The sequence below is a fragment of the Suncus etruscus genome, chromosome 20 (genome assembly GCF_024139225.1).
Source record: "Suncus etruscus isolate mSunEtr1 chromosome 20, mSunEtr1.pri.cur, whole genome shotgun sequence".
NCBI lineage: Eukaryota > Metazoa > Chordata > Mammalia > Eulipotyphla > Soricidae > Suncus > Suncus etruscus.
In genome coordinates this window covers 43,454,115-43,480,220 of record NC_064867.1, presented here as the reverse complement: position 1 = coordinate 43,480,220, position 26,106 = coordinate 43,454,115, and the positions used below count along the sequence as shown (strand labels likewise).

Sequence of the window (26,106 nt, the reverse complement as noted above, 5' to 3'; positions counted from 1 at the left end):
GCAGTTGTCATTCTGAGGAGAAAATTGCTGAGGGAGCTCGCAACAGCCGCAGTTGTGCCTCTGGAGAAGAAATGCCGGTTCCCAGAACCAAGAAGGAGAGAGGCCGGGGGTCGCTGGCGTCTGTGAGGAAAAGGAGGCGTGCTCTCCCAATCCAGGCCGGCCTACTCTCTCTCTTTCTCTCTCCTCTCTCTCCTCTTTCTGGCTTCTTCCTCTGTTGCCATAGCAACAGGCAGCCGGATTCCAGGCCTCGCGTGCGTCCAATCAGCGCGCGCGGCCGCCCGTGACGTCAGTGCCGCGGCGCCCAATGAGCGTGGGCGCGGGGGGCGAGGGCGGGGCCGCCGGCTCGGGCCGCACGTGCACTCCCACACGCGTGCCCGCCCCGCCCTCCCGCACGCGCGCGAGCGGCGCTCTGCGCATGCGCGGCGCCTCCCGCCCCTCCCACTTCCCCCTCCTCGCCTCAGCCTCAGCCTCAGCCTCAGCCTCAGTCTCAGTCTCAGTCGGGCGTCGCTGCCTGACTGGGGCGGCAGCTCCTGAGGCGATGTGGGGGACCCAGACGTCTGGGCGGCCTTGCACCCCCACATCGAGGGCCCCCGTTGTCCAGATAGGCTTCTGGCCCTCTAGGACTCCTCAGGGCCTGGCCCGGCTCTTGGGCGTCCTTCCTGAGGTTTTGCTTCATCACACACTTGCCCGTGCCATTTTGGGGTTCACCCCAGCAAAGCCCAAGCCCAGGGGACCCCCCTCGTTTTTCTCTGGCACGGCTCCCTCTTCTTGGTCGCGGTGCAAGCGGATGCTCTCCGTGCCCCCAACCCAGCTTGGAGGCCTCGGGCTCCTTGGCACCCCCTGGGGCTGCTTTCGGGGAGCCCCGGGTCCGGCCCCGCGCGGCCTTTTCGGCTGCACCCGGTTATGTAACTCCCTCCCCGCCGTGTCCTGGTTTCAACCCGGCAGACTCCGCCCTGGCAAGCGCGGGGTGGAGCCGAGTTGGGGGACCCAGACGCGTTCCGGCTGGCTGGCGGCTGGCTGGGTCCTGGGGGAATCCCTCTGAGTCGGGGAGACGGCCCCCCACTCCTCCTCACACCCTGCAGCGCCTAGACAGCTCCCCAGGCCCGGGAGAAGGCGGCGACCCTATCTGGGGCTCGGTCTGCCGTGTGGCTTCGGGGTCAGTAGGACTCCAGGGGGGCGAAAGGAAATCAAGGCATATTCGGGGGTTGCTTCCCTCTCCTTTTGGGGTGTCCGAGATTCCCCAGGCTCCTGCATTGGGCAGCTCAGCCTGCACGCCTCGTTTGCCCTGCGGGGTTAAAGGTCCTAGTTGGAGGTGGCGCAGGGTGACATCACCCGTGCCTGGCCCCCCGGGGCGGCTGCCCAGCGAGGGGACGAACCCCCGCTTTGCCCTGGAGCTGGCGCCTCCAGCCCTGCTCCGAGGGGAGTCCAACTCCAGGCCTGTCCACGCCGTCTCTTCCCCTTCTCCTTTCCCTGGGCCTGAGCTTCCGGCAGGTGGGAAAGCCCGGCCTGGAGTTTTGGGGGGGAGGGGCAGGGGTGTGGTGTGGGGTGGCCCCAAGACTTTGCCCTTTGCCGAGGCCCAGAGAACACACAGAGACACTTTTCTGGGCATGGACACAGCCGAGTTTCCCTTCCAAAGTCTCTCCTCTTCCCCACTTGAAAGCAATGCCCAGCAAGCCTTTATAAGCCAGTGCCTTTACCACCTGCTGCATGGTCCCCGGCCTTTTCGGGGTTCAAGGGGGCAGTGGTGGCCCCAGGAAAAGATCTGTCTGTCTGTAGGGCAGAGGGATGCCCTGCCCGCCCCCCCATAGACCCGGGGCCTTATCAGTGGCTCGCAGAACTGTGAGAAGAAAGGAAAAGGGCGATAGACGGTCTTAGCATGACTCCTGGGGTGGGTGGGTCATTTTGGGGTTCCCTGAAGGGAGACAGCGAGGTAGATAGCTTGGACTAACTGCCCTTCTCTGTTGAATGGAACCCTTGGCTTCATTCTGGTATGGGGGAGCAATTTATTGCTTTGCCCCTTAGGACTTGGACAGACTTGGATTGCATTTCCAATTCTGCCACTGAGTGGCTGGCTTTAGGGAATTGAGCAGGTCACCCAAAAATTAAATATCAATATTAACTATCAATACCTATCGCAGTTTTGGGGGGGAAGGTGAGATGATGGATGGGTGCAAAGCATTCAGCACAATTCCTGGCACCGTGGGCCAGCCCCGGACCCATGCTGGTTATGAAATACTCACACTGAAATGGCATTATTGTGGGTTATTAGGATCCTAGTAGAAGGGCCTGCTTCCAACTGGCCAGGGGCTTGGGAGTTTATTAGCCAAAAGTGGGGAGTCTGTGTTGATTTTGGGGAGCGAGTGGGGAGGAGGGGACGGTGGGCTTAGCTCCCACTCTTTTGTGCACTTTATATGACGAGTGCTTCGGCCAGATTTAGCCTGCTTTCTTTAGGATTTCTTTTTTTTCCCCAAGAAGCGGCCGAGGCTCTTTCTGTGGTTGTGAAAATAAAATAATGGCATTGCATGGGGGTTTTTAATTTTTTTATCTTAAGCCGGACCCCCCCCCCAGCCCTCTCCCAGGTGGTTGTGGGGAACCTTTCCATTTTTGCAAACACAGTTTCCTTGGCTGCGATCGCAGGCTGGGGCTAGGCAGAGGGGTGTGCAAGGAAAAGGTTTGGGGTGTCTGGGTGGGAGGGTGGGGGCTGGGGGGCGGTAGTTAAAGGAAGAGACCGGAAGGGAGGAGGAGGGAGGGGAGGAGGAGGAGGAGGAGGAGGAGGAGGAGGAGAGGGAGGGAGGGGGCTGGGGAGAGCCTGCTACAGTTCTTTGTTTGACTCCGGGACTCAGGGACGGGGAGGAGGAGGGAGGGAGGAAGGCAGAGGCTGCGAGCCGGGGCAGGCCCAGGAGGCAGAGGAGGGACCGGCTCCCCCCGCCCCCAGCCCATCCCCCGTGCTCCCCCTCCCCACCCGGACTCCGGGGGCACCGCCGGGGGACGGACACCCAGCAGGTAACCCCGGCCTGGCATTCCCCCCGCACCCTGCGAGGTCACCCCTTTCCTGGCTGCCTCACCCCGGCCTGCTCCGCTCGGACCGGTCTGACCCAGCTTGGGCCAGTCCGTTCCAGCTCCGGCCGGTTCTGTCCAGCTCTGTCCAGTCCGGTCCAGCTCGGGCCGGTCGCCCACCTGCCCTGTCCTGTCCTGTCCACCCGGCCGGCGAGCCGCCGGTGGCATCTGTCTGGGCGCTGCTTTCTTTGGGGCCCGTCCCGGGGGTGCTGAGCAAGGAGAGTGTCCAGTCCTTTTCATGGTCCCCTGGCTCTCTGGCCCCCCCTGCCCTGGCCCCCTTTCTCCTCCTGGCTTGTCTAGATCTAGGGGTGGGGGGAGAGCCGGAATCTGGGGGGCCCTGTGGAGGAGCTGGGGGGCTGTGTGCGTGTGTGTGTTTGCAGGGTGGGGGTGGCGACTCGGTTGTCCCTTTAAATGGCCCTCTGGTTGTTGGGGTGGTGGTGGTGGTGGTGGTGGCCTTCTGGGGGGCAGGGCCCTCCCCTCGGTGGGTGCACACACACCGGCAGGGTGGTCATGATTTAAAGGGACAGCCTTGGTGTGGCCACTGCCACCCCGCACTGGCGAGAGAGGGAGCTGGCTGGCTCCGTCCGTCCGTCCGTCCGTCCGTCCGTCCGTCCGGGGAGGCCGGGTTGGTTGGTTGGTTGGTCGGTTGGCATTTGGCTTTGGAGGCTGAGCTTGCTTTGGGGCCTGCCAGGTTCTGGAATGGTGCTGCTGGCTGTGGCTGAGAATGTGCTTTGGGAAAGGAGGGTGAGCAAGGGGTGCTGGCCTGGGCCTGGGGGAACTCAGCACGGGGCTTTCTTCAGCTTTGGAGTTCTCCCACTCCTGGCCTGGAAGCCCTGGTCTACCCAGAGAGCCTGATGGCCATCTGACGGGTGACCGGGACCGCCAGCCGGGTCTGCAGCCGCCTTCCTGCCTGCCTGCCTGCCCCGGCACACTTACACTGGCTGGATCCAGCCCTTCTGCCTTCCCTTTTGTTGTTGGGTTGTGTTCTGGAAGGCCCCAGGCCCTCCCCTGTCCCTCCCTTCCGATCCACATGCCCCCACCTCCCACCTCCCACCCCCCACCCCAGCTGTTGGACAGATGAATTATAACCTCCCTTTTGGGGCCAGGGCTGGTGAGGGATTAAAGCTCCGGGGCTGTCCCTTTAAACGCTTGCCTGCCTTTACCTCACTCTGGCGTCCCGGCACCCCTCACACCACCCCCTTGTCTTGTCTGCCCCCACTTCTCTTGGTCTGTCACACACACACACACACACAGACACACACACACACACCCCTCCTTCACAAATGCAACACACAGAGTATTTCTGTCTTGTAGGATTCTCATCATGAGTATTTCACACACACACACACACACACACACACGTATTTCTGCCCTGACACACACATACATACACACACACAGAGTATTTCTGCCCTGGAGGATTCCCCCCTCAAGCTCCCTTCTTCAGCCGGCAGCTGACCACTGCCCAGGCTCTGTGAGGGGCCTTGCTATGGGTCAGAAATAGCACCTCCCTGGGGGCAGTGTCATCAGCAGCCAAAGCAGCTTGCAGCACATTGCATCATGGAGGCTGGGGGCCAGAGGCCTGAGTCTCTGGGGCAGGGGGAATGATAGGGGCTGGGAGGCCAAAGAATGCAGAAACTAGACTTAAAACCTTAGGGCCTTTGGAGTGAATTTGAGCCGAGGGCAGACTTAGGCCTGACCTCTGAGTGGACACCTGACTCTGGTGTCCTCTGGGCCCTGGCCTCTTGTTAAAAGACCTTTTGGGTCTCAGAGTTAGAAGGGCAGGTCTTGGGTCTCCTCTCTACCTTCTTGGGTCACCCAGAGGAAGGAGGTGATGGGGAAACAGGATATGGCCTTGAGGGGTGGGATAGAAGGACAGAAGGAAGGCTTGCTCGCAGAGAGGCGACTTCTAGTCCCAGGCCCTGCTCTGCTCTGCGGTGGAGGAAGGTTCCTCCTGCTGGGCCCGTTCATCTAGTCTGGCTACCTGTGTAGCTAGCCAAGACCTGCCTGCACCTGCCTGGGGGAAGAGGAGGGAGCAGAGTCCAGAGGGTGGGGTTGGCTGGTGTCTTGATAAGGTTAAGGTGGGGCATTGCTAAAGGAAGAGGATATGCAAGCCTACCGCCTTCTTTGGGTGTGGTGTTCTGAGCAGCTAGGGTACTCTGGGCCTTGGGGCTCTCAACAAGGGGGTCCGATCATTAGGATCCCAGATTTGCTTTCTACTGTGAAGTTATAACATACTTCCCTACCCCCCAAGACTAGGCGACTTCCTAAAGGGGAGGGCTGGGAGACTTCTTTGGGGATGGCTTTTGTTGGTTGCCATAGAAACAGGTTTTCCCATATCCCATCTGACCAGGGAGCTAGCTTTTTCCTCAGAGGGGGAACTGGGAGCGCAAGAAAAATCCTCTACTTTCTGGAGAGCCCACCTCTAACTGGATTTTTTCCGTTTTTAGGTTCCCCCAGGCATCATGTCAGCCCCATAGTAACAACACCCACCCCACCATTTGTGGTTTGCTGCACCCCACTTCTGGGGCACTGGTTCCAATGAGAGAGGGCACACCGAACTCCGTCTGGTAAGTCTTATCCCTTAGCAAATGACCCTGCGCCACAGTCCAACTCCTGATTAAATGTTTAAGGAAGGTTGGTATGAACTGGATCATGCCCGCTCTTTGCTCTTCATCATGGGCCAGCCCGACTCAGCCTTCCCCCACATTGTGGTGGTTCCGCCTTCCTGGTCCGTGGAGCTCCCTTCTGTCACCTATGAATGGTTTATTCCTTTACTTCATCAGCCTCTCTACTATCACCCCCCAAAAAAGAAAAATCTCACCCAGTGTTACAACTCAGTTGCTTATTGAACTAAGCTAGAGTTTGCATGCAGGGAAGCAGAGGTGAGATACCCGGAAGAGATTTTTTCTGGGATAGGGAACTCTTTGTACCTCTAAAACTTTAACAGCCCGGCTGTTGATGTCTGGAAATGGACTGGGAAGCTAACAAGAGAACATTGCTACCACCATGTTATTACTGTCATCTCACTTTTCCATACAAATTTCTGTCCCTTTCACTACTATACCTTTGTACTCTCTCTTTCTCGCTCTCACTCTGACTCGCTGTCTGTCTTCTACTTCCCTTTCAGTTTGAGAATCCATCCCTCATTCCTTACAGAGAGACTTAATTTTTTTTTTGGGGGGGGGGACACAATCCGGTAAGCAGTGCTCAGAGTTTACTCTTGGCTCTGAGATTGTTCCTAGGAGGATCTGGGAATGACATGTGGTACCAGGTAAGCCACTATCTCTTCAGCGCTGGGATTTCAGTTTTGAGTATGTTTTTCCACTAGTCACCGAGTTTTTTAAGTGGAACTGTTTTCTTCTATGTATCTGTTACTGTTTGGCAAGATGGTTTGCACGTTGGGGTGCCTCAGTGGAATTGTGTTGAATGAACGTATTAACTGAATGAGCTTCAATGCCAAGAAATGAATGCCTTTTGAGATATGCTGCGCAGCCTGCTTCCCACACCTTCTCTAGAGGATATGAGACATTTGGGATGAGAAACTGGGGGCAGTCCTAGGTGCAGGCTGACTCAGGAATTGATGTGTGAGAATAAAACCCACAGAGAAAAAAAAAGAGCAAGGGCACTGCAGAAGAGTTCGAAGGATGAGCTACTCTGGAAGGAGTTTGACTTGTGCAGAATGGTCTTGCCTAGATAACCTCGCCTCCACTTTCCGAGCTTCAGTGTCTCTCTTTATCTGCAAAGTGGAGTAATAAAAGTCTCTCTGTATCAGGTTGTGGGGTGGGGGCTAAAATGGATAGCAAGTGCTTAACAGTGCCTGCTGCTTAGAAAGTATTTACTAAATGCGAGGAATTGCCTCCATCATGGGAGGAGCCTCAGAGATCTCAAGAAACTGTGACGAGATAAGCCGAGGAGTCAGAGGACTGGGACAGAGCTTCAGAGAGAGCCTCAGGTCTTTGACTCAGCCAGGAAGATTCCCAGATCCAGCCAGGAAGGCAGGCAGGCAGGCAGGCAGGCGTCCAGATTTCAGGGCAGTGAGACCCAGGAGTCAGTCAGTCAGTCAGTCAGTCAGTCAGTCACTCACTCACTCACTCACCAGGGCAGACAGCCTGCTCCAGTGTCTCGGTGACTTTGTTCAGGAACATGATGGCAAACACAGAAGGGCATGTGCAGAGACACACGTGATCGCACAAGTGATGCAGAGGCAGACCCAGACAAAAGATCGAGACAGGAGCCAGGCAAACAGGCGCACAGACCGAGACACAGCTCCGAGGAGGAGCCTGCTAGTGGTCGAGTAGTGTAGACAGGCCTGATGGCTGGAGCGCGTCCTGTCAGGTCCGCCTCGGGCTCTGGAGGAGAGGAGATGGGCCGATAGGCAGGTGCCCAGGGAGGGAGGCGGCAGGCAGGCAGGCAGGCAGGCAGAGGAGACCCGCACACAGCCGGCCTTGCTGGGCAGACACACAACACGGCCAGTGTGTGTCCAGGCAGAGGCAGACAGACACCAGGCTGGCGGTGACACAGCCAGCACTGTCATGCTCTCCTCGAGTGGGGCTGGGGAGGGCCCGGTCTGGCTTTGGGGGACCGAGGGAGGGACGAGGGCCTGGTGAGGGAATCCCAGGCGGCCGGCAGCTTGCCCAGGGCGGCTGAGTCACCGTGCAGGGAGCCCAGCCAGGGAGTGAGTGGCCGTCCCCCGAGACCCTGGGCGCCCCAGGTGAGACGAGAGCCGGCCCGGACACCAGGGTGGGGCGCCCGGGCCCTCCAGGCGCGCGCGAGTTAAGTGGGTGTGATGGACGGAGACTGGGGTGACTCCCACCCAGGCCCGGACCTCGCGAGGGGGAGGGGGAGGCTCCGGTCCCGAGTCCAGACCCCGGATGGAAGGGGCGGAGCGCGGCTCGGCGCGGAGAGCCCGGATGGCGAGGGCGTGGCTTCGGGGTGCCCAGCGGCTTAACCCGTTCGGTGCCGGGTCCAGCCCAGCGCACCCCTGGGGGACTTGTGTGTCTGTTGTGCTGGGGCTGGAGGAGAAGTGGCTGGTCTGTCTGTCTGTCTGTCCGTCTTTGACTGGAGGTGCCCGGGGTCCTCCGGGCCTCTGTCTCCGGGTGTCTGTGCACGGACAAGGCTCGCAGCATGGCCAGTGCGAGTCCAGGCGAGCCTGGAGGTGAGAGCGGCCGCGGGCCGGGCGCGAGGAGCCCGGGGCCAGGTCAAGGTCGGGGTCAGAGGTCAGGCCCCGGGGAGGGGGGCGAGGGGGAATTCCGTGGGGGCCGAGTTGTGTCTGTCTCCGCCGGTGTCTGTGTCAGTGGGAGAGTGGGAAGAAGGCTTTCGGGTGACTCACGTCCCCCACCCCAGTCTGATTCAGACTCCGAGGGAGGGCTGTGTGCGCGCGTGTGTGTGTGTGTGCGTGTGTGTGCGTGTGCGCGCGGGAGGCCCCACGTCCGGGGTCCAGCGGGAATGGGCTTCACGTTCGAGGTGGCCTGTGGGCCTAGCGGCTGGCTCGCGGGTAGACACCGAGCTGGAAGAAGTTTGATGACGACTGTTCGACGGGACTAAGGCGGACACGGGCTCAGGGGTCGAGGGCGGACCCGGCCTCCCCGCCGCGGCGTTCAGGAAAAGCTTAGTCAGTTCCCCGTGGGAAAGGGGAAGTGGCCGAGGGAAGCGTCATCCGCGCAAAGGGGAAGCGGCGTTTCCTGGCGGCCTCGGGGCTCGGGGCGCGCTTTCCAGGGCAGGGGGAGCACGCGCCCCTTCCCCCGGTGGCCGACCTGCGTCCTCTCGGGTGCTCGGCGAGTCGCGGCCTTGCGCGAGGCGCCCTGGCTGTGGCGACTCAGCCTGTGCGTGGATGCCGAGACCCCGAGAGCTCCCCCGCGGCCCTCGCGGAACCGGCCTGGCGTGGGCTTTCGGGCGCTCGGCCCCTCCCGAGACACGCGCCCCCGGCAGAGCCGCCGCCACAAGGGGCCGCGTGGAAATTTCCTCCCAGCAGCGACTTCCCCGAGGGGGGCGAGGGCGAACTTTCCGCCGCCGCCCCCGGCCTGCGCCCGACCGTCGCCCGGGGCCGTCGCCCTCCGCGCGGCCTCCGTCTGCGGCGCTCGCACCCCCGGCTTCCTGCCCTCGGCCGGGGAGTGGGCAGGTCGCCCCAGCTGGAGCGCAGGCTCCGCCCCGTCGCTTTGTGCCGCCTCGCCGCCGCGGGCTCTTTGTGCTCGCGTGGAGCCTCTTTCCGGCTCTCGCGGCCCTACCTGGGGGCACGGCACGGCACGGCACGGCACGGCACGGGACGGTCGGCAGCTGGGGGCCCGAAGGGAGACGGAGACAGAGCGACGGGGGAGCCGAGGGTCCGGCTGCGCGAGGCGTCGGGCCCTTTAAGGAACTGGGCGTTTGGGGGGCCCGGAGTGACGTCACCGGCCGGCCCCGCCCTGCGGCTCCCCCCTTCTCACTCACTCACCCTCGCACACACACACCACTTCCGCCGCGCCTGTGGCCACGTCACGGGCAACCCCCGAAATCCCCCCTCCCTGGGGGGGCGGGGGCCACGTGGGTGGCGGGGGGGACCGCGTGGCCCCGGCGTGGGGAAGGACAGACGGGCCGCGCGGCGTGGCGTGGTGCGACTCGACTCCCCGGCTGGCGGCGGGCTTCTCCAGAAGCGGGGGCTGAAGCTGCGGAGGGGGGGTCTCGGTGACGGAGACTGAGGAGGAGCTGGACGCACGGGCTGAATCCGGGAACTCGGTCTCAGGTGGGGTTCGGGATGGGGTCGGGCGAAGCGCTTGTTTGTCGTCTGGGGGTGCGGGAGTTCGGAGGGAGCCCCAAGGGGAAGTGTGTGTGGGGATCCAGAGGCTGGAGTGAGGACGGCCACTGTCGGCTTTGTCTCGCTGAGTCCTTTGGGGGTCGCTCCCCTGCTGCCCCATTGCCTTGGGGGCCTGGAGACGTCTCTGTCAGTCAGAGTCCGGGGACTCGAGGCAGGTGCCGCCTGCCTTGGCCGCTGCCCCTCCTCCCTGAGGCGAAAGCCACTTTCACCTCCTGGACTTGCACCTTGCTCTGTCTGTCAGCTGTCAGTCAGTCAGTCAGTCGCTCCGAGAGGAAGACCCCGTGTGGGAGTCTCGGGGTCACTCTGGGGTCGCTCGGGCCCAGGAGCCCTTCCGACCGACCCTCCTCTCGGGCCGCTGCTGCGCTAAGGCGGCAGCAGCAGCCTCGGGGTGACCTGGCTCCCATTGGTCCCCTCCAGGCTGTTACTGAGGCGGAGACGGGTGATGGTTGGCTGTCTGGGGCGAGAGGAGTTCTCGTGATTGGCCGGATCGGGGCACCCCAAGTTGGCCGACGCGGTGTGAGGACTCTCCCACGGAGGCTGGGTAAGTCAGTCAGCCAGTCAGTGGCTGGCCAGCCCTGGTGCAGGGCCCCCAGTCGCGCTGCTAGAGTAAGCTTGGCCACCAACTCCTCTGCCATCGCCCCCTGCTGCTCTCTGGCTCCTAGCCATTCTTCTGGAGCTCCTGGGCTCCTCGGCCTGCTTGGGCCTTCACTAAAGCTGTTCATCTAATTCCCATCCCCTGGATGCCACAGCCAGCCCAGCCGAGTCGACCCCCCAAAAGCCCTGGCTGTGTGCTGGCCGGCTCACTCACTCACTCACTCACTCACTCACTCACTCACTCACTCACTCACTCACTCACTCACTCACTCACTCACTTTCCCTCCTCCTTTCTGTAGAACAATCTGTGAGAGACCTCAGGCAGCCATCGGGTGGCAGCGGGCACTCCGTCAGCGGTTGGAGCAGGACCATCACCCCAGAGAACTGGGGCAGGGGGCCTTGCCCGATCTCCAGGGCTCCTGGGGCCACTGCTGACCTGGTACGGGAAGACTCGACCTGGGTAGATTGCCCTGTGTGCAGGGTGGGCAGCCCAAGCTGTCTGTGCCTTCAGGAAAATGACCATCTTTTCTTTCCCTGACGCAGGCTGGATGCATCGGGCAGTGGACCCTCCAGGGGCCCGCACTGCACGGGAAGCCTTTGCCCTTGGGGGCTTAAGCTGTGCTGGGGCTTGGAGCTCCTGCCCCCCACATCCCCCTCCTCGAAGCGCATGGCTGCCTGGAGGCAGGTGAGGACTTGAACCATCTCTCTTGTCTATGGGCTCTCTTCTCCACACTATGATATACTTTAATTCTGTGTCATTCTCAAAATGACATATGGGCTTTATCATACTATTGGCCTTATTTATTTTTATTTATTTATTTATTTATTTTTGGTTTTTGGGTCACACCCGGCAGCGCTTGGGGGTTACTCCTGGCTCTAGGCTCAGAAATCGCTCCTGGCAGGCTCAGGGGACCAAATGGGATGCCGGGATTCGAACCACCGTCCTTCTGCATGCAAGGCAAACACCTTACCTCCATGCTATCTCTCCAGCCCACTATTTATATATATATATATATAAATTTATATATATAGGCCTTATTTAATCAGTTCTTAACTGATTTCTTATATATATTTCTTATGTATATTTCTTTTTTTTTTTTTTTTTTTTTTTTGGGTCACACCCGGCAGCGCTAAGGTTACTCCTGGCTCTACACTCAGAAATCACTCCTGGGCCCGGAGAGATAGCACAGCGGCGTTTGCCTTGCAAGCAGCCGATCCAGGACCAAAGGTGGTTGGTTCGAATCCCGGTGTCCCATATGGTCCCCCATGCCTGCCAGGAGCTATTTCTGAGCAGACAGCCAGGAGTAACCTCTGAGCACCGCTGGGTGTGACCCAAAAACCAAAAACCAAAAAAAAAAAAAAAAAAAAAAAGAAATCACTTCTGGCGGGCTCAGGCGACCATATGGGACGCTGGGATTCGAACCACCGACCTTCTGCATGGGAGGCAAATGCTTTACCTTCATGCTATCTCTCCGGCTTATGTATATTTCTTATATATATATACATATATAAAACTATATTTATATTTATATATTATAAATATATAATATATATAATATTTATATATTATATTTATATTTATATAAATTTATATAAATATATATTTAATTGGATCTTAACTGATTTCTTATATATGTATACATACATATATATAAATTTATATATAGGCCTTATTTAATCAGTTCTTAACTGATTTCTTTTGTATTTTCACTCTTCTTAGGTAGAGTATATCTGCTTCATTTTCCTGTTCCTTAACAGACCTTCTCTCTCTAGGTGCTCTGCCAGCATTGGGCAGCCCCCACTTTCGGCTCCCCTACCCCCTTCACATGGCAGTAGCTCTGGCCACCCCAACAAACCATATTACGCTCCAGGGTAGGTAAACTAGGGGTGGAAGGTAAGACTGTGGTCTTGGAAGCATTTTACCAGGCCTAACTATTCTGTTCCAAACCTCCCTTCTCCGCAGGACACCCACCCCAAGACCCCTCCACGGGAAGCTGGAATCGCTGCATGGCTGTGTCCAGGCGTTGCTGCGGGAGCCAGCCCAGCCAGGACTCTGGGAGCAGCTTGGGCAACTGTATGAGTCCGAGCATGACAGTGAAGAGGCCATACGCTGCTACCACAGCGCCCTTCGTTACGGAGGAACCTTGGCCGAGCTGGGACCCCGCCTCGGCCGACTGCAACAGGTAGGATCAGGCAGGAGGACATCAGGGGCTAGGCCTGTGCCTTCTGGTTCTGTATCCTCCTCTCACATTTGTTTCTTCCCTGTTCCCTTATTTCTCTTATTTCTCCAGGCCCAGCTCTGGAATTTTCATCCTGGCTCTTGCCAGCACCGAGCCAAGGTCCTGCCCCCCCTTGAGCAAGTATGGAACTTGCTGCACCTTGAGGTGAGGCAGGGGGCAGAGTAGGTGAGGGAAGAGGGTGAAGGGTGAGGGAAGTACAAGTAAAGAAACCTGTATTTTTTTGGGGGGGAACCACACCTGGCAGTGCTTAGGGGTTACTCCTGGCTCTGTGCCCAGGAATCACTCCAGGCGGGCTCTTGGGACCATATGGGATGCTGGGGCTCAAACCTGGGTCAGTCATATATATGCAAGGCAAGTGTCCCACCCACTGTGCTATTGCTCTAGTCCAAATCTGTACTATTATTTCCACTCTTTGTTTTTAATCTCAGCACAAGCGAAATTATGGAGCCAAGCGGGGGGGTCCCCCAGTAAAACGAGCTGCTGAACCCCCAGTGGTGCAGCCTATGCCACCTGCAGCACTCTCAGGCCCCTCGGGGGAGGAGGGCCTCAGTCCTGGAGGCAAGCGCAGGAGAGGTTGCAGCTCTGAGCAGGTAAGGTTTTATGTGGGCCAGCAGGCACAGAATGGGACAAGAAGTGGATTTTGTTTTTCCTGTGGTGTTTGGACCAATCCAGCAGTGGGCAGAGGCTCCTCCCAGCATAGTGCTTGGGTTGGACTCTAGGAACCTTACATCGGGGATCAAAGCCTGGATGCTTGCGTAGAAAGCATTTCGCGCCATTGCCTTATTCCGAAGAAGTGGGTTCTTAAATCCACTTTTCTTCTAGACCGGCCTTCCTCCAGGGCTGCCGCTGCCTCCACCACCATTGCCACCACCACCGCCGCCGCCGCCTCCACCCCCGCCACCACCACCACCCCTGCCTGGCCTACCCACCAGCCCGCCATTTCAGCTGACCAAGCCGGGACTGTGGAGTACCTTGCATGGAGATGCCTGGGGTCCCGAACGCAAGGGTTCAGCACCCCCAGAGCGCCAGGTGAGTGAGAAATGAGATGTTGTTCCTTAGGTCATTAAATCCCTTTGCCTATGTTCTCTATTCCTTATCCTGTCATTGCTTCCTCTAGGATCAGCGGCACTCGCTGCCTCACCCCTACCCATACCCAGCTCCAGCCTACACCGCACACCCCCCTGGCCACCGGCTGGTCCCGGCTGCACCTCCAGGCCCAGGCCCCCGCCCCCCAGGAGCAGAGAGCCATGGCTGCCCACCTGCCACCCGTCCCCCCGGAAGTGACCTTAGAGAGAGCAGAGTTCAGAGGTCGCGGATGGACTCCAGCGTTTCACCAGCAGCAACCACCGCCTGCGTGCCTTACGCCCCTTCCCGGCCCCCTGGCCTCCCTGGCACCACCAGCAGCAGTAGCAGCAGCAGCAGCAGCAGCAACACTGGTCTCCGGGGCGTGGAGCCCAGCCCCGGCATTGTGAGTTATGATCGGGGATGTGGGGTGAAGTCAATGGAATGGTCTGAGGTGGCTGAAACAGCCCCCTGATCACCCCATCCTGCACTTTCAGCCCAGCCATTACCAAACTCCCGCGCTTGAGGTCTCCTCTCACCAAGGCCGCCTGGGGCCCTCCACACACAGCAGTCGGAAACCATTCCTGTCGGCTCCCACGACCACTTCCCACCTGCCCCTTCCACCTGGCCCCCCATCGCCTCCACCTCCGTGTCCCCGCCTTTTACGCCCCCCACCTTCCCCTGCCTGGCTGAAGGGTCCGGCCGGCCGGCCAGCCCGAGATGACGGCGAGATCTTAGAGGAGCTCTTATACGGGCCCGAGGGACGCCACCGCCCGCCCCCTCCACACCTTCCCCATCGCGAGGGCTTCTTGGGGCCCCCAGCCCCCCGCTTTTCCGTGGGCACTCAGGATTCTCACACCCCTCCCACTCCCCCAACTACTACCACCACCACCAGCAGCAGCAGCAGCAGCAGCAACAACAACAGCAGCGGCGGCAGCGGCAGCAACGGCAACAGTAGTGGCAGCGGCAGCAGCAGCAACAATGGCAGCCACAGCAGCAGTGTGTCTTTCCCCCCACCTCCATATATGGCCAGAAATATGGACCCCCTTCCCAGACCCCCCAGTCCGATACTGAGCCCCCAGGATCCACCTCTCGCTCCCCTGACTATTGCCCTGCCTCCAGCCCCACCCCCCTCCTGCCACCAAAATACCTCAGGAAGCTTCAGGCGCCCGGAGAGCCCTCGGCCCAGGGTCTCCTTCCCAAAGACCCCCGAGGTGGGGCCAGGGCCTTCCCCAGGCCCCCTGAATAAACCTTCCCAGCCTGTGCCGCCCAGGGTTGGGGAGCTGCCTGCCCGTGGCCCACGACTCTTTGATTTTCCTCCTACCCCATTGGAGGACCAGTTTGAGGAGCCAGCGGAGTTCAAGATCCTGCCCGATGGACTGGCCAACATCATGAAGATGCTAGACGAATCCATCCGCAAGGAGGAAGAGCAGCAGCAGCAGGAGGCAGGCGTCGGCCCTCCACCGCCCCTGAAGGAACCCTTCCCACCTCTGCAGTCTGCGTTTCCCACCGACTCATCCCCGAGCCACACTGCTGCCACCTCTGCTGCCGCCGCCACCACCACCGCCACCTCCCCAGCCACGCAGGAAGAGGAGAAGAAGCCACCACCAGCCCTGCCACCGCCACCGCCTCTAGCCAAGTTCCCTCCGCCCCCCCAGCCGCAGCCTGCGCTCCCCCCTGTCCCCCCGCCAGCCAGCCCAGCCAACTTGCTCAAATCCTTGGCCTCTGTGCTGGAGGGACAAAAGTACTGTTACCGGGGAACTGGAACCACTGCTTCCACCCGGCCTGGGCCCCTGCCCGCTACTCAGTATTCCCCTGGCCCCCCATCAGGTGCTACCGCCCCACCACCATCCACCTCAGTGGCCCCCGGTGCCCAGGGCTCCCCAAAGCCCTCTGCTTCCTCTTCATCTCAGTTCTCTACCTCAGGTGGGCCCTGGGCCCTGGAGCACAGGGCAGGCGAGGAGCTAGCCCCAGGACCCATACCCCCCGCCCCCCAACCTCCACCCCTCCCTTTGCCTCCTACTCGCTCTGAGTCTGAGGTGCTAGAAGAGATCAGTCGGGCTTGTGAGACCCTTGTGGAGCGGGTGGGTCGCGGTGCTGCAGACTCGGCAGACCCGGTGGACACTGCAGATCCAGTGGACAGTGTGAATGAGCGACTGCTGCCACCTGTCCAGGCCAAGGAGGAGAGCTCTGGGGTTGTGGCAGCGACGGGAGCCTGCGGCAGCAAGCGGCGGCAGAAGGAACACCAGAAGGACCACCAGAAGGAGCACCAGAAGGAGCACCAAAAGGAACACCGAAGGCACAGGCGGGCCTGTAAGGACAGTGTGGGTCGGCGGCCTCACGAAGGCAGGGCCAAGGCCAAGGCCAAGGCCCCCAAAGAAAAGAGTCGCAGGGTTCTGGGCAATCTGGACTTGCAGAGCGAGGAGATCCAGGGTCGGGAGAAAGCCAGGCCTGATCTCGGCGGGGCCTCCAAGGCCAAGCCCCCCACGGCTGCCGCCCCTCCGCCAGCTCCCGTCCCCTCAGCTCAGCCCACACCCCCGTCAGCCCCTGCCCCTGGGAAGAAGACTCGGGAGGAAGCTCCAGGGCCACCCGGTGTCAGCCGGGCTGACATGCTGAAGCTGCGCTCACTTAGCGAAGGGCCCCCCAAGGAGCTAAAGATCCGGCTCATCAAGGTAGAGAGCGGCGACAAGGAGACCTTCATCGCCTCTGAGGTGGAAGAACGGAGGCTTCGAATGGCTGACCTCACCATCAGCCACTGTGCAGCTGATGTTGTGCGCGCTAGCAAGTGAGTTAGGGAATGTTACCTGCAGGGCTGTGGCCTGGCTTCAGGGGAGAGACCCTTTCCCCATTACTCTGAGATTTCTATTCTCTCTCTTTGTCCCCCACAGGAATGCCAAGGTGAAAGGGAAATTTCGAGAGTCCTATCTGTCGCCTGCCCAGTCTGTGAAACCGAAGATCAACACTGAGGAGAAACTGCCCCGGGAAAAGCTCAACCCACCCACACCCAGCATCTATGTAAGTCATCAGAACTGTCAGAACTGCCCTTGCCAGAGGGTTTTAAGTCAGGGTGGAGGGCTGGGACACTCCTGACACCTGACACTGCTCTGAACCTCTCTGCTTCGCCCCCAGCTGGAGAGTAAACGGGATGCCTTCTCACCAGTGCTGCTACAGTTTTGTACAGATCCCCGAAATCCCATCACTGTCATCCGTGGCCTGGCTGGCTCCCTCCGACTCAGTGAGTGTGGGGACCAGGGAGGTGCGAGGATTGTAAAGAAACTGGAGTCTGGTTAAATTTCTTGCCATGCTAACGACCAACCGTAGTTTGATCTTCAGAGTTCTCTCAGCATTGTTAGGAGTAGGAGTGATCGTTAAGCACAAAGCCAGGAGTAAGCTTCTGAGAACTGCTAGGTGTTGAGCCCTAGAATCCCATGCCCCAAACGAATAAACAAAAGTAAACACCAAAGATGGGAATTTGGGACCTCTGATAGCCACCGCATTAGAAAACTAATGCCAGTGGCTCTAGTGAGTTCTCTGTAGTTATGTATAGGCCACTTTTAAAAAGTGCTTCAGAGTGATGGGTCTGCAGGTCAGACTTTTTACCCCACTGTTAGAAAGGAGGAGGTGGGAAGGGGCTCAATAACTGAGTTTTTAGTGGTTAGGCATGAGAAGAATATTGATTCATTGAAGTGCTGAATTTTAGGTTGTTTTTGTTTTGGGGCCACATTGATGGCCCTCAGGGCTTACTCCTAGCTCTGTGCTCAAAAATTACTCCTGACAGGCTTGGGGCACCATATAGAATTTCGGGGGGTCAAACCTGGGTAGGCCTAGAAGGCAAACACCCAAACCTGCTGTGCTATCATCCGGCCCTGGATGATTTTAGAATTTTGATTGTAGAAAAACCCTGTAGATATGTAGTTGGGACTTTCAATCTTTTATTGTACAAAATTTCAAGCAAATACTAAAGTATAGTAAACTGTAGAAATATGAAAGCCAACCTGTTTTACAACCTCCCTTACTATTGAGATAATGAAAACATAATCTAGAGGGCTTAGTTCTAGATTTGGCTTTTTTACTTATTCCAATTAAAAGTCACCATCAAGGGGCCTGAGAGATAGCATGAAGGTAAGGCGTTTGACTTGCATGCAGAAGGACGGTGGTTCGAATCCCGGCATCCCATATGGTCCCCCAAGCTTGCTGGGAGCCATTTCTGAGTATAGAGTCAGGAGTAACTCCTGAGCACTGTCGGGTGTGACCCAAAAACTAAAAAACCAAAAAACAAACAAAAGTCACCATCGACTTGTCACTTGTCAACTGTGTCAACTGCTGAGCACATGGCCTAATACACACCTGGTGGAGGGACCAAGGCTTAAAGCACTAGGGGAGGAAAGAGGGGCAGTGATCATATAGTTAAAGACCATGGGAGCTGTGCCCGAGGAGGACTAGCCTCCCAACTTCTGTGGGACTAGGACTCTTGCCTGGCTGAGCTATGCTAGACCTATGTCTACCATGCCAGAAGTTTGAGAAGTATGAAGGAACAGGGTGAGTTGGACCCTCTTCCTTGACTTTGATGTCCTGCTGGCCTTCCCTTGCAGACTTGGGACTCTTCTCCACCAAGACACTGGTGGAGGCAAGTGGTGAGCACACTGTGGAGGTACGCACCCAGGTGCAGCAGCCCTCAGATGAGAACTGGGATCTAACGGGCACTCGGCAGATATGGCCCTGTGAGAGTTCCCGTTCCCACACCACCATTGCCAAGTACGCACAGTACCAGGCCTCGTCTTTCCAGGAGTCCCTGCAGGTGAGAGGGCACCGCGGGCAGAGAGAAGCAGAGATGCTAGGGGCGGAATCCTGGAAGGTTTCTGACCCAGGCTTGTCCACCCCTTGCCAAGCAGGAAGAGAAGGAGAGTGAGGATGAGGAGTCGGAGGAGCCGGACAGCACCACGGGAACTCCTCCAAGGTACGACTGCAGTTCGCTCCCTTCCAGTTACTCCCCCTTTTCCCTGTGCTCCGCCAACCAGTCTTCTTCACCCTAGCAGCAGCACCCCGGACCCGAAGAACCATCATATCATCAAGTTTGGCACCAATATCGACCTGTCCGATGCCAAACGGTAAGAGGGGTGAGAGCCAGCAGAGCTAGGGTGGGAGTTTTGAGGGGGGTCCCTGAGAGGAGTGGGTAGCCTCACTTTTGCACCCTCACCACCACAGGTGGAAGCCCCAGCTGCAGGAGCTGCTGAAGCTTCCCGCCTTTATGCGGGTAACATCCACAGGAAACATGCTGAGCCATGTGGGCCACACCATCCTGGGCATGAACACTGTACAGCTGTACATGAAAGTCCCTGGCAGCCGAACACCAGGTGTGTGCCCCACTGGGCCTCCGTGCTGAAGGGTTGAGGGGCGGGCTGTAACATACTCCTCCAGGAGCCAATGAAGTCTGGAAGGAGGAAGAGTTAGCTCCAAAGCTCAGGCTCAGCGCTCTACATCGTTCTCTGTTGCTCCCTGCAGGCCACCAAGAGAACAACAACTTCTGCTCTGTCAACATTAACATCGGCCCTGGCGACTGTGAGTGGTTTGCGGTCCACGAACACTACTGGGAAACCATCAGCGCCTTCTGTGACCGGTGTGTCCTCTCCCCACCCAGCCTCCGCCAGATCCTCCCTACATTCCTGCCCCCAGGTTCTCAGCTTTCCATCCTCTGACTCTGTGGCCACCCCACAGGCACGGCGTGGACTACCTGACAGGTTCCTGGTGGCCAATCCTGGATGACCTCTATGCTTCCAATATCCCTGTATATCGCTTCGTGCAGCGCCCTGGAGACCTCGTGTGGATTAATGCGGGAACCGTGCACTGGGTGCAGGCCACTGGCTGGTGCAACAACATAGCCTGGAATGTGGGGCCCCTCACCGGTGAGAGGGCGGGTGGGACCAAATGACGGGCTATATTTAGCTTCTCAGCAGTGAGGGGTGGGATCCTGGGGATACAGCCCCAAGAAGAAGAAAGAGGGGGGGGGGAGTGGTGGCGCTAGAGGTAAGGCATCTGCCTTGCGAGTGCTAGCCTAGGACGGACCAAGGTTCGATCCCATATGGTCCCCCCCCAAGCCAGGAGTGATTTCTGAGCACATAGTCAGGAGCAACCCCTGAGCGTCAAACGGATGTGGACCCAAAACAAAACAAGAGTGGGTGGGGGGAGCCTTGCAAGTGAGGAGAACAGGTTTGGGTCCCTAAGTCTGGGGCTGTTTAAGAATCTTGTAGTGACCCCCACACCCCCTTCTATGGCTCACAGCCTATCAGTACCAGCTGGCCCTGGAACGATATGAGTGGAACGAGGTGAAAAATGTCAAATCGATTGTGCCCATGATTCACGTGTCCTGGAATGTGGCTCGAACAGTCAAAATCAGCGATCCCGATTTGTTCAAGATGATCAAGTGAGAGCCTGTTTTGGGAGGAAGCCCCCTGCCCCAGTACTGCTCCTGCCCTTGTTCTTTTCTCTGCCCCATGTCCCCTCTTCTCCACCCATTTCCATGTGTCTATGGGGTTACTGTGATGGTGGGAGGAATGGAGCACAAAAGGCCCCTATTCGGAGGCAGTGTACTTTCCAGTGGTCCAAACAGATACAAATCACTGGCGATGTCAGCTTTGACCAATGCCATTCAGGGCTTGTGGCGCTGATGCAAATGAAGTGGGGAGCTCAGGGCATGAGGGTTCCTGCTCCTTGGTGCTTCCTGCTGCCTCACCACCAGCTCTTGTGTGCAACAGGTTCTGCCTCCTGCAGTCCATGAAGCACTGCCAGGTGCAAAGAGAGAGTCTGGTGCGGGCCGGGAAGAAAATCGCCTACCAGGGCCGGGTGAAGGACGAGCCGGCTTACTACTGCAACGAGTGCGACGTAAGTGGACGTGATGGCCCCCACACCTAGCAGGTGCCCACAGCAGCCCTCCTGCTCCATTGAAGATGACTCCTGTTGTTCCAGGTGGAGGTCTTCAACATCCTGTTTGTGACCAGCGAGAACGGCAGCCGCAACACATACCTGGTGCACTGTGAGGCCTGTGCCAGGCGCCGCAGCGCTGGCCTCCAGGGTGTAGTGGTGCTGGAGCAATACCGCACAGAGGAGCTGGTACAGGCCTACGACGCCTTCACGCTGGTGAGGGCGGGCTGGGGGCTGAGAAGGGTATAGGGCTGGCTGTGGCTGTGGCTGTGGCTGAGGCTGGTCAAGATGACCCTAATCGCTGCTCCTCACCTCTCTCTCTGCAGGCCCCAGCCAGCTCCTCGCGGTGAGGCCGGACGCCCCGCACGCCTGTCCATCCGTCGTCTGCAGGGCGCCGCGGGGCCACCAGCACACGCCTGGGCTGGACCTAGGTCCTGCCTCTGGCCTGGAAGGGGGTCGGCCCGGCCTTTCCCCCCCATTTGGCAGCTCCCCTCATTTAATTTATTAAGAAAAAAAATTTTTTTAAGCAAATAGGAGGGAAAAATAAAAAGGGAGACGGCGGGGGTGGGTGGGGCAGGGGACGCTGGCAGCCCCTAGCCCCCCGGCCTTTCCCTTCACCGACTTTGGCCTTTAGCAACAGACACAAGGACCAGGCTCCAGCGGCGGGGGTCGCATACGGGTTCCCTCTCGCTCGCCAGCATGCGGCTCGTGTTGTATGTACATAGACTTTCGACGGCAGCCGAGGTGTTTCATGAGATTCTATGGGCTTTACCCCTCCCCGAGAACTCCTTTTTTTTACTTCCAATGCTAGCTGTGACGCTGTACATGTCTCTTAATTCACTTGGTTATGATTTGTACTTTCTGTTTGTTTTCTTTTTTTAATTTATAACAGTCCCACTCACACCTATTTATTCATTTTTGACCCCCCATGCCTTCCCGACCATCCCACCCACCCGCCCTTTTAGGGACTGCCTGCCACCTGGCGCTCCCTGTGTCCCGGTGTGTGTGGCCGGCCTGTCTCTGCCTGCCCTCGGCTCCAGCCGGGTTCTCTTGGTGCTCAAACCCGCTCCCCTCCTCGAAGTCCTGTCCTGCACTTTCTCGGACCAGTCCCCGCACTCCCAACCGACCCCATCCCAACCCTGCCTGAGGGTGAGCGACTCCTGTACTGTAGGGGAAGAAGTGGGAACTGAATGAAATGGTATTTTGTAAAAAATGAAATAAATAAAGAAAAAATTTTTTTAAAGTTTTAAAGAAAGAACTATGAGGAAAAGGAACCCTGTCCTTCCCAGCCCTGACCAGTTTAAAACGACAAAACAAAACGAAACACGGACCTTCCCTTCTGCCCCCTTTTACGCGTGGAAACAGCCTAGGGGCAGGGACACCCAGGAGAAATCCTCCGGGGCTTCTTTTTTGGGTTTGTCAGGTTTTTTTTTTCTCGTGCTAGGCTGCGGGAGGGATGGGGGTGGGGGGTTCCAGTCCTGCCCCCCTCTCGCTGCACTGTCTCTCTCTGCCCCAGGGGCAGAGGGGTCTTCCCAACCCTACCCCTATTTTCGGTGATTTTTTTGTGTGCGAATATTATTGAAAATAAAGTCCAGAAAATGAAAATCCTGTTTCGTGCTAGCGTGTTAGCGTGCTGCTGGCAGAAGGGAGTGTCCTGCCTGGGAGGAGAGGGGAGACTGATGGATGGATGGGGAGTCCTGGACGGCTCGGACCCTGCAGAGGGGGAGCCCCTCCCAGAGGCGCCTGTGGAATGTCCAGAGCTCTGGTCCTGGAGACATTCCAGGATGAAGGGGTGGGGAGAGGCTGGGCCGGGGGGAGGGGCAGGAAAAAGGGCTATAAGGGCCCTCCTGGTCCCAGCCCTGGCTGGAGCCAGGCGGGCCATGGCGGATGTCCCTGGGGTTCAGAGATCGCTTCCCAGTGGCGGCCCGGAGCCTCGAGACCCGCTGGACTGCTGGGCCTGCGCGGTGCTGGTCACGGCCCAGAATCTCCTGGTGGCTGCCTTCAATCTTCTCCTGCTCATGCTGGTGTTGGGGACCATCCTGCTACCTGCTGTCACCATGCTAGGCTTCGGCTTCCTCTGCCACTCTCAGGTGAGCTTGTGTGTGAATGTGGCCGTGTGCTCTGTGGGTCCCATGTGAGTGGCTGTGGGTGAGAGGATCTCTGAGGTATCCCCAGTGGGCCCCAACTTCCCTGCCTGAGCTTTTCAGTGGGGTTGACACCTCTTCTCTGTGCCTTCCTCTTCTCCCCAGTTCCTGCGCTCCCAAACACCCGCTTGCACCGCACACCTTCGGGACCCAGGCTTCACGGCCCTGCTGGTCACCGGATTCCTGCTCCTGGTCCCTCTACTGGTGCTTGCTCTGGCCAGCTACCGTCGCCTGTGTCTGCGCCTTCGCCTGGCTGACTGCCTCGTGCCCTACAGCCGAGCGCTCTATCGGCGACGGCGTCCTCCACAACTGAGGCCCACCCGGCCCTCCCCGGCATCCCCGGCTGTCCCCACATCGGGGAAGGTCTGGGTTTGAGGAACATCTCCAATGACTGTCCTTTTTTCCCAGTCAGCCCAAATACTTGAAGCCAGGGGGTCTGTTTCCTATCTCTCCCCTGCTTGCAACCGCCCTTAGCCGCGCTCTTCTCCTTTAGGGCAGACTAACATCTGTGGAACAACTGTGGGTGAAGATTTACCACACTGGAAAAAACCCTCTTCCCATGACCCGGGCTGGACCCTGCATATACATAACCTCGAACCCCGCCCCACATTACCTTGTGAATAGAACCACCATCTTTTTTACTTTTTAAATTTTGGGGTGCAGCTATTACTTACAGGTTGGGGAGTGAGGTTGGAAGGGAAGGGGTGATCATGCATCAATAAAGAGTGAAGGAACTGAATGTGCTCCTAGGATCCTGTGAAGAGGGGCCCCCCACACCAATTCCCCTGCTCTGGGCTGGTGGAAGCAGGAAACCTGGGGTGGAGGGGGTGCTCAAGTTTCCAGAGGGCAACATCCTTTGAGCCTCCCTGCCTTCCCTTATCACGTCTGCCCGCTCTTCCTGACCAGCAGACCCCAGAGATGTCCCTGACCCCAAGCTCACCTCCCACTAGCAGAGTGGCCTCCGCTGCCTATCTGGCTCCCCTTGGGGACCTGAGCCTGTTCTCTGACCCCAGCTTCAGAGGAACTCAGCACTGCCAGGCCGGGGAGGAAAACAATGGGCTTTCCGGAGCAGGATGACACCCCCTTGCAGTACTACAATTCTGGAGTTTCAGCGTGGGAGGGAAGACTGTGGGTTCCACCCCGGGGTGGGGGGTCACAGCTCAGCCTTGGCCCCCTCTGCACCCACAAACCTGAGGGAACTTTTGGGCATCCCAGGATGTCCAGGTTGGGATGTCATAGCGGCATAGCAAATCCTGGCCTCAAAAACCCTTTCCTGCTGAAGGAGAGATAACATGGAGGTAGGATGCAGAAGGATGGTGGTTTGAATCCCGGCACCCTATAATGGTCCCCCAAACTTGCTAGGAGCGATTTCTGAACGTAGAGCCAGGAGGAACCCCTGAGCACTGCAGGGAATGACCCCAAACAAAACAAAACAAAAACTAAACAGAGAGAGGGACCGGAGAGAGAACATGGAGGAAGGGTGTTTGCCTTGCATGCAGAAGGACGGTGGTTCGAATCGCAGCACCCCATAGGGTCCCCCAAACTTGCCAGGAGCGATTTCTGAGCGTAGAGCCAGGAGGAACCCCTGAGCACTGCAAGGTATGACCCAAAACAAAACCAAAAACCAAAACGAAACAAAACCAAAAAAAGAAACCCTCTCTTTTAGGGGTGGGATGTGCAACCCCAGGGCTCCCGCCAGACACCCCAATAACGCAAACTGACAGACACAGCCAGAACTCTGGTCACTCTGATCGCACACGAAGTTTATTTATTCAAGGAAGCCGAAACACGTCTCCGAGGTGGGTGAGTCAGAGATAAGGAGGCCCCGCCAGGCTCTCTCTCTGCACTTCGATGGAGACGATGTGGTGTCCAGGGACCATGGCCAGGCCCAGCACTCGGGGCTCCCCAGCGGAGAAGGAATCTGCGAAGAAGGGTGGTGGGGGGGCGTCAGGCAGGCCCTGCCCTGGCCCAGACGCCAGGGGCTGCACGCCCGAGCCCGAGCGGGGAGCCGTGGCCTTGCGGGGCACACACCAGAGGGCTTGAGGAACTCCTGGGCCGAGCCCAGGATGACGTTGCAGTCGCGGTCGGTGCAGAGGAAGCAGCCCACCAGGGTGCGCCCGTCGGTCATGCGGATGCGCATGGTCTTGTTGAGCAGCGCCTCGAGCTGCCGGCGCGCCTGCGCGGCGGAGGCGGCCTCGGGCTCCGCCTCCGAGTCCTGTGGGTGGGCGGGGCCTCGCTCAGACACGCCCCAACGCGCAGCCCCGCCCCCGGCCGCTCCAGGCCCCGGGGGCTGCTGGGAGCTGTAGTCCCGCCCTCACACCCGCCCCGCAGGCCTCGGGGAGCCCCACGCCAGCTCGAACCCCGGCGCTGGAGGTGCTCTGGCGCCGGCTGCAGCAGCCATTCTCTTCTCGCAGGAGCAGCGCGGGCCCCGAGCCCGCCGCCATCGGCCCCCAGCTCGCCTCGGGGCCCCGGGAGGAGCGCGGGAAGCCTGTCAGGGAAGACGCTGAGGAGAAATCTCGCGAGCGCTTCCTTCTTCCTCAGGACGGCGCGTCGCCGCCTCTTCCCCGCCCCTCACGCGAGGAGATATCGCGAGACTTCGGCTCCTCGGAAGCCGGACTGAAGCCTGGCGCGCCTGCCTGAGGAGGGAGGGAGCCGGCGCTGCGGGACTTCTACGGATCCTGACTGGAACATTGCAGGACTTGCGTCTCCCGAGCCGTATTCGCCTCAGAAAATGCTGCCCAATAAGTCAGAGTTATTCAGAAATGGTGCTTTTGACTGAAGTCCTACAGATCCTGACAGAAAATGTTCGGGACTTTGCATCTCCTGGGCCTTATTCGCCTCGGAAAAGACTTTCCAGTAAGTCCAAGTTTCTCAGAAATGACATTTCTGACAGAACTTCTTCAGGTCCTGTCAGAAAAATTGCAGGACTTTGCATCTCCTGAGCCATATTCGCCTCAGAAAATACCTTACAGTAAGTCGAAGTTACCCAGAAATGATGCTCTGACAGAACTTCTACAGCTCCTGACAGAAAAATTTAGGAGTAGCATCTCCCTTTGCCTCAGGAAACGCTTCCCAGTAAGCCAAAGTTATCCAGAAACGAGACTTCTGACAGAAGTTCCACAGATCCTGACAGAAACATTGCAGGACTTGCATCTCCCGAGCTGTATTTGCCTCAGAAAATGCTGCCCAATAAGTCAAAGTTATTCAGAAATGGTGCTTTTGACTGAAGTTCCACAGATCCTGACAGAAAATGTTCAGGACTTTGCATCTCCTGAGCCTTATTCGCCTCAGAAAAGAC

The 26,106-nt window shown here is 58.4% G+C and overlaps 4 protein-coding genes across 4 annotated transcripts; 2 read left to right on the top strand and 2 right to left on the bottom strand.

Moving 5' to 3' along the window:
- Positions 1–261: 261 nt before the first annotated feature.
- Positions 262–10,485, bottom strand: LOC125997938 (collagen alpha-1(V) chain-like). Its single transcript, XM_049766119.1, has 12 exons — positions 10,383–10,485; positions 9,628–9,820; positions 8,814–9,333; positions 8,488–8,600; positions 7,874–8,345; positions 7,623–7,758; positions 7,317–7,508; positions 5,071–5,074; positions 3,066–3,359; positions 1,076–1,481; positions 684–927; positions 262–530 (listed from the first exon to the last, which is right to left on the bottom strand). Exons 1-12 carry the CDS (start codon positions 10,483–10,485, stop codon positions 262–264), a joined length of 2,946 nt encoding a protein of 981 aa, XP_049622076.1.
- KDM6B (lysine demethylase 6B) lies at positions 3,787–22,269 on the top strand. The gene is made up of 24 exons (XM_049766183.1): positions 3,787–3,801; positions 5,508–5,627; positions 10,268–10,391; positions 10,744–10,883; positions 10,988–11,129; positions 12,218–12,316; positions 12,408–12,627; positions 12,736–12,828; positions 13,113–13,274; positions 13,507–13,713; positions 13,802–14,152; positions 14,244–16,531; positions 16,635–16,761; positions 16,876–16,981; positions 18,339–18,544; positions 18,639–18,703; positions 18,783–18,854; positions 18,952–19,100; positions 19,249–19,363; positions 19,462–19,649; positions 20,026–20,167; positions 20,499–20,625; positions 20,710–20,880; positions 20,991–22,269. Exons 5-24 carry the CDS (start codon positions 10,993–10,995, stop codon positions 21,012–21,014), a joined length of 5,049 nt encoding a protein of 1,682 aa, XP_049622140.1. The 5' UTR covers positions 3,787–3,801; positions 5,508–5,627; positions 10,268–10,391; positions 10,744–10,883; positions 10,988–10,992; the 3' UTR covers positions 21,015–22,269.
- A 275-nt stretch (positions 22,270–22,544) lies between these two features.
- TMEM88 (transmembrane protein 88) lies at positions 22,545–23,274 on the top strand. Its single transcript, XM_049766194.1, has 2 exons — positions 22,545–22,754; positions 22,914–23,274. Exons 1-2 carry the CDS (start codon positions 22,545–22,547, stop codon positions 23,181–23,183), a joined length of 480 nt encoding a protein of 159 aa, XP_049622151.1. The 3' UTR covers positions 23,184–23,274.
- Positions 23,275–24,554: 1,280 nt separating this feature from the next.
- On the bottom strand, positions 24,555–25,336 carry NAA38 (N-alpha-acetyltransferase 38, NatC auxiliary subunit). Its single transcript, XM_049766196.1, has 3 exons — positions 25,169–25,336; positions 24,840–25,023; positions 24,555–24,729 (listed from the first exon to the last, which is right to left on the bottom strand). The coding sequence occupies exons 1-3, from the start codon at positions 25,250–25,252 to the stop codon at positions 24,617–24,619; spliced, it is 381 nt and encodes a 126-aa protein (XP_049622153.1). The 5' UTR covers positions 25,253–25,336; the 3' UTR covers positions 24,555–24,616.
- Between the last annotated feature and the right edge of the window lie 770 nt (positions 25,337–26,106).

What these genes read in the sequence shown, in the direction of transcription:
- LOC125997938 (XM_049766119.1), bottom strand. Translation starts at nt 10,485, where the DNA reads ATGGCAGAGGAGTTGGTGGCCAAGCTTACTCTAGCAGCGCGACTGGGG. An exon ending in CTCGCGAGGTCCGGGCCTGG is followed by an intron (nt 7,759 to 7,873) that starts GTGGGAGTCACC and finishes TGGGGCGCCCAG; the next exon opens with GGTCTCGGGGGACGGCCACT. An exon ending in TCCGAGCGGAGCAGGCCGGG is followed by an intron (nt 1,482 to 3,065) that starts GTGAGGCAGCCA and finishes ACCTGCCGGAAG; the next exon opens with CTCAGGCCCAGGGAAAGGAG.
- KDM6B (XM_049766183.1), top strand. Translation starts at nt 10,993, where the DNA reads ATGCATCGGGCAGTGGACCCTCCAGGGGCCCGCACTGCACGGGAAGCC. An exon ending in GCCTCGGCCGACTGCAACAG is followed by an intron (nt 12,628 to 12,735) that starts GTAGGATCAGGC and finishes TTATTTCTCCAG; the next exon opens with GCCCAGCTCTGGAATTTTCA. An exon ending in CACCCACACCCAGCATCTAT is followed by an intron (nt 16,762 to 16,875) that starts GTAAGTCATCAG and finishes CTTCGCCCCCAG; the next exon opens with CTGGAGAGTAAACGGGATGC.
- TMEM88 (XM_049766194.1), top strand. Translation starts at nt 22,545, where the DNA reads ATGGCGGATGTCCCTGGGGTTCAGAGATCGCTTCCCAGTGGCGGCCCG. An exon ending in GCTTCCTCTGCCACTCTCAG is followed by an intron (nt 22,755 to 22,913) that starts GTGAGCTTGTGT and finishes TCTTCTCCCCAG; the next exon opens with TTCCTGCGCTCCCAAACACC.
- NAA38 (XM_049766196.1), bottom strand. Translation starts at nt 25,252, where the DNA reads ATGGCGGCGGGCTCGGGGCCCGCGCTGCTCCTGCGAGAAGAGAATGGC. An exon ending in AGAGCACCTCCAGCGCCGGG is followed by an intron (nt 25,024 to 25,168) that starts GTTCGAGCTGGC and finishes GCCCACCCACAG; the next exon opens with GACTCGGAGGCGGAGCCCGA. An exon ending in GGAGTTCCTCAAGCCCTCTG is followed by an intron (nt 24,730 to 24,839) that starts GTGTGTGCCCCG and finishes CCTTCTTCGCAG; the next exon opens with ATTCCTTCTCCGCTGGGGAG.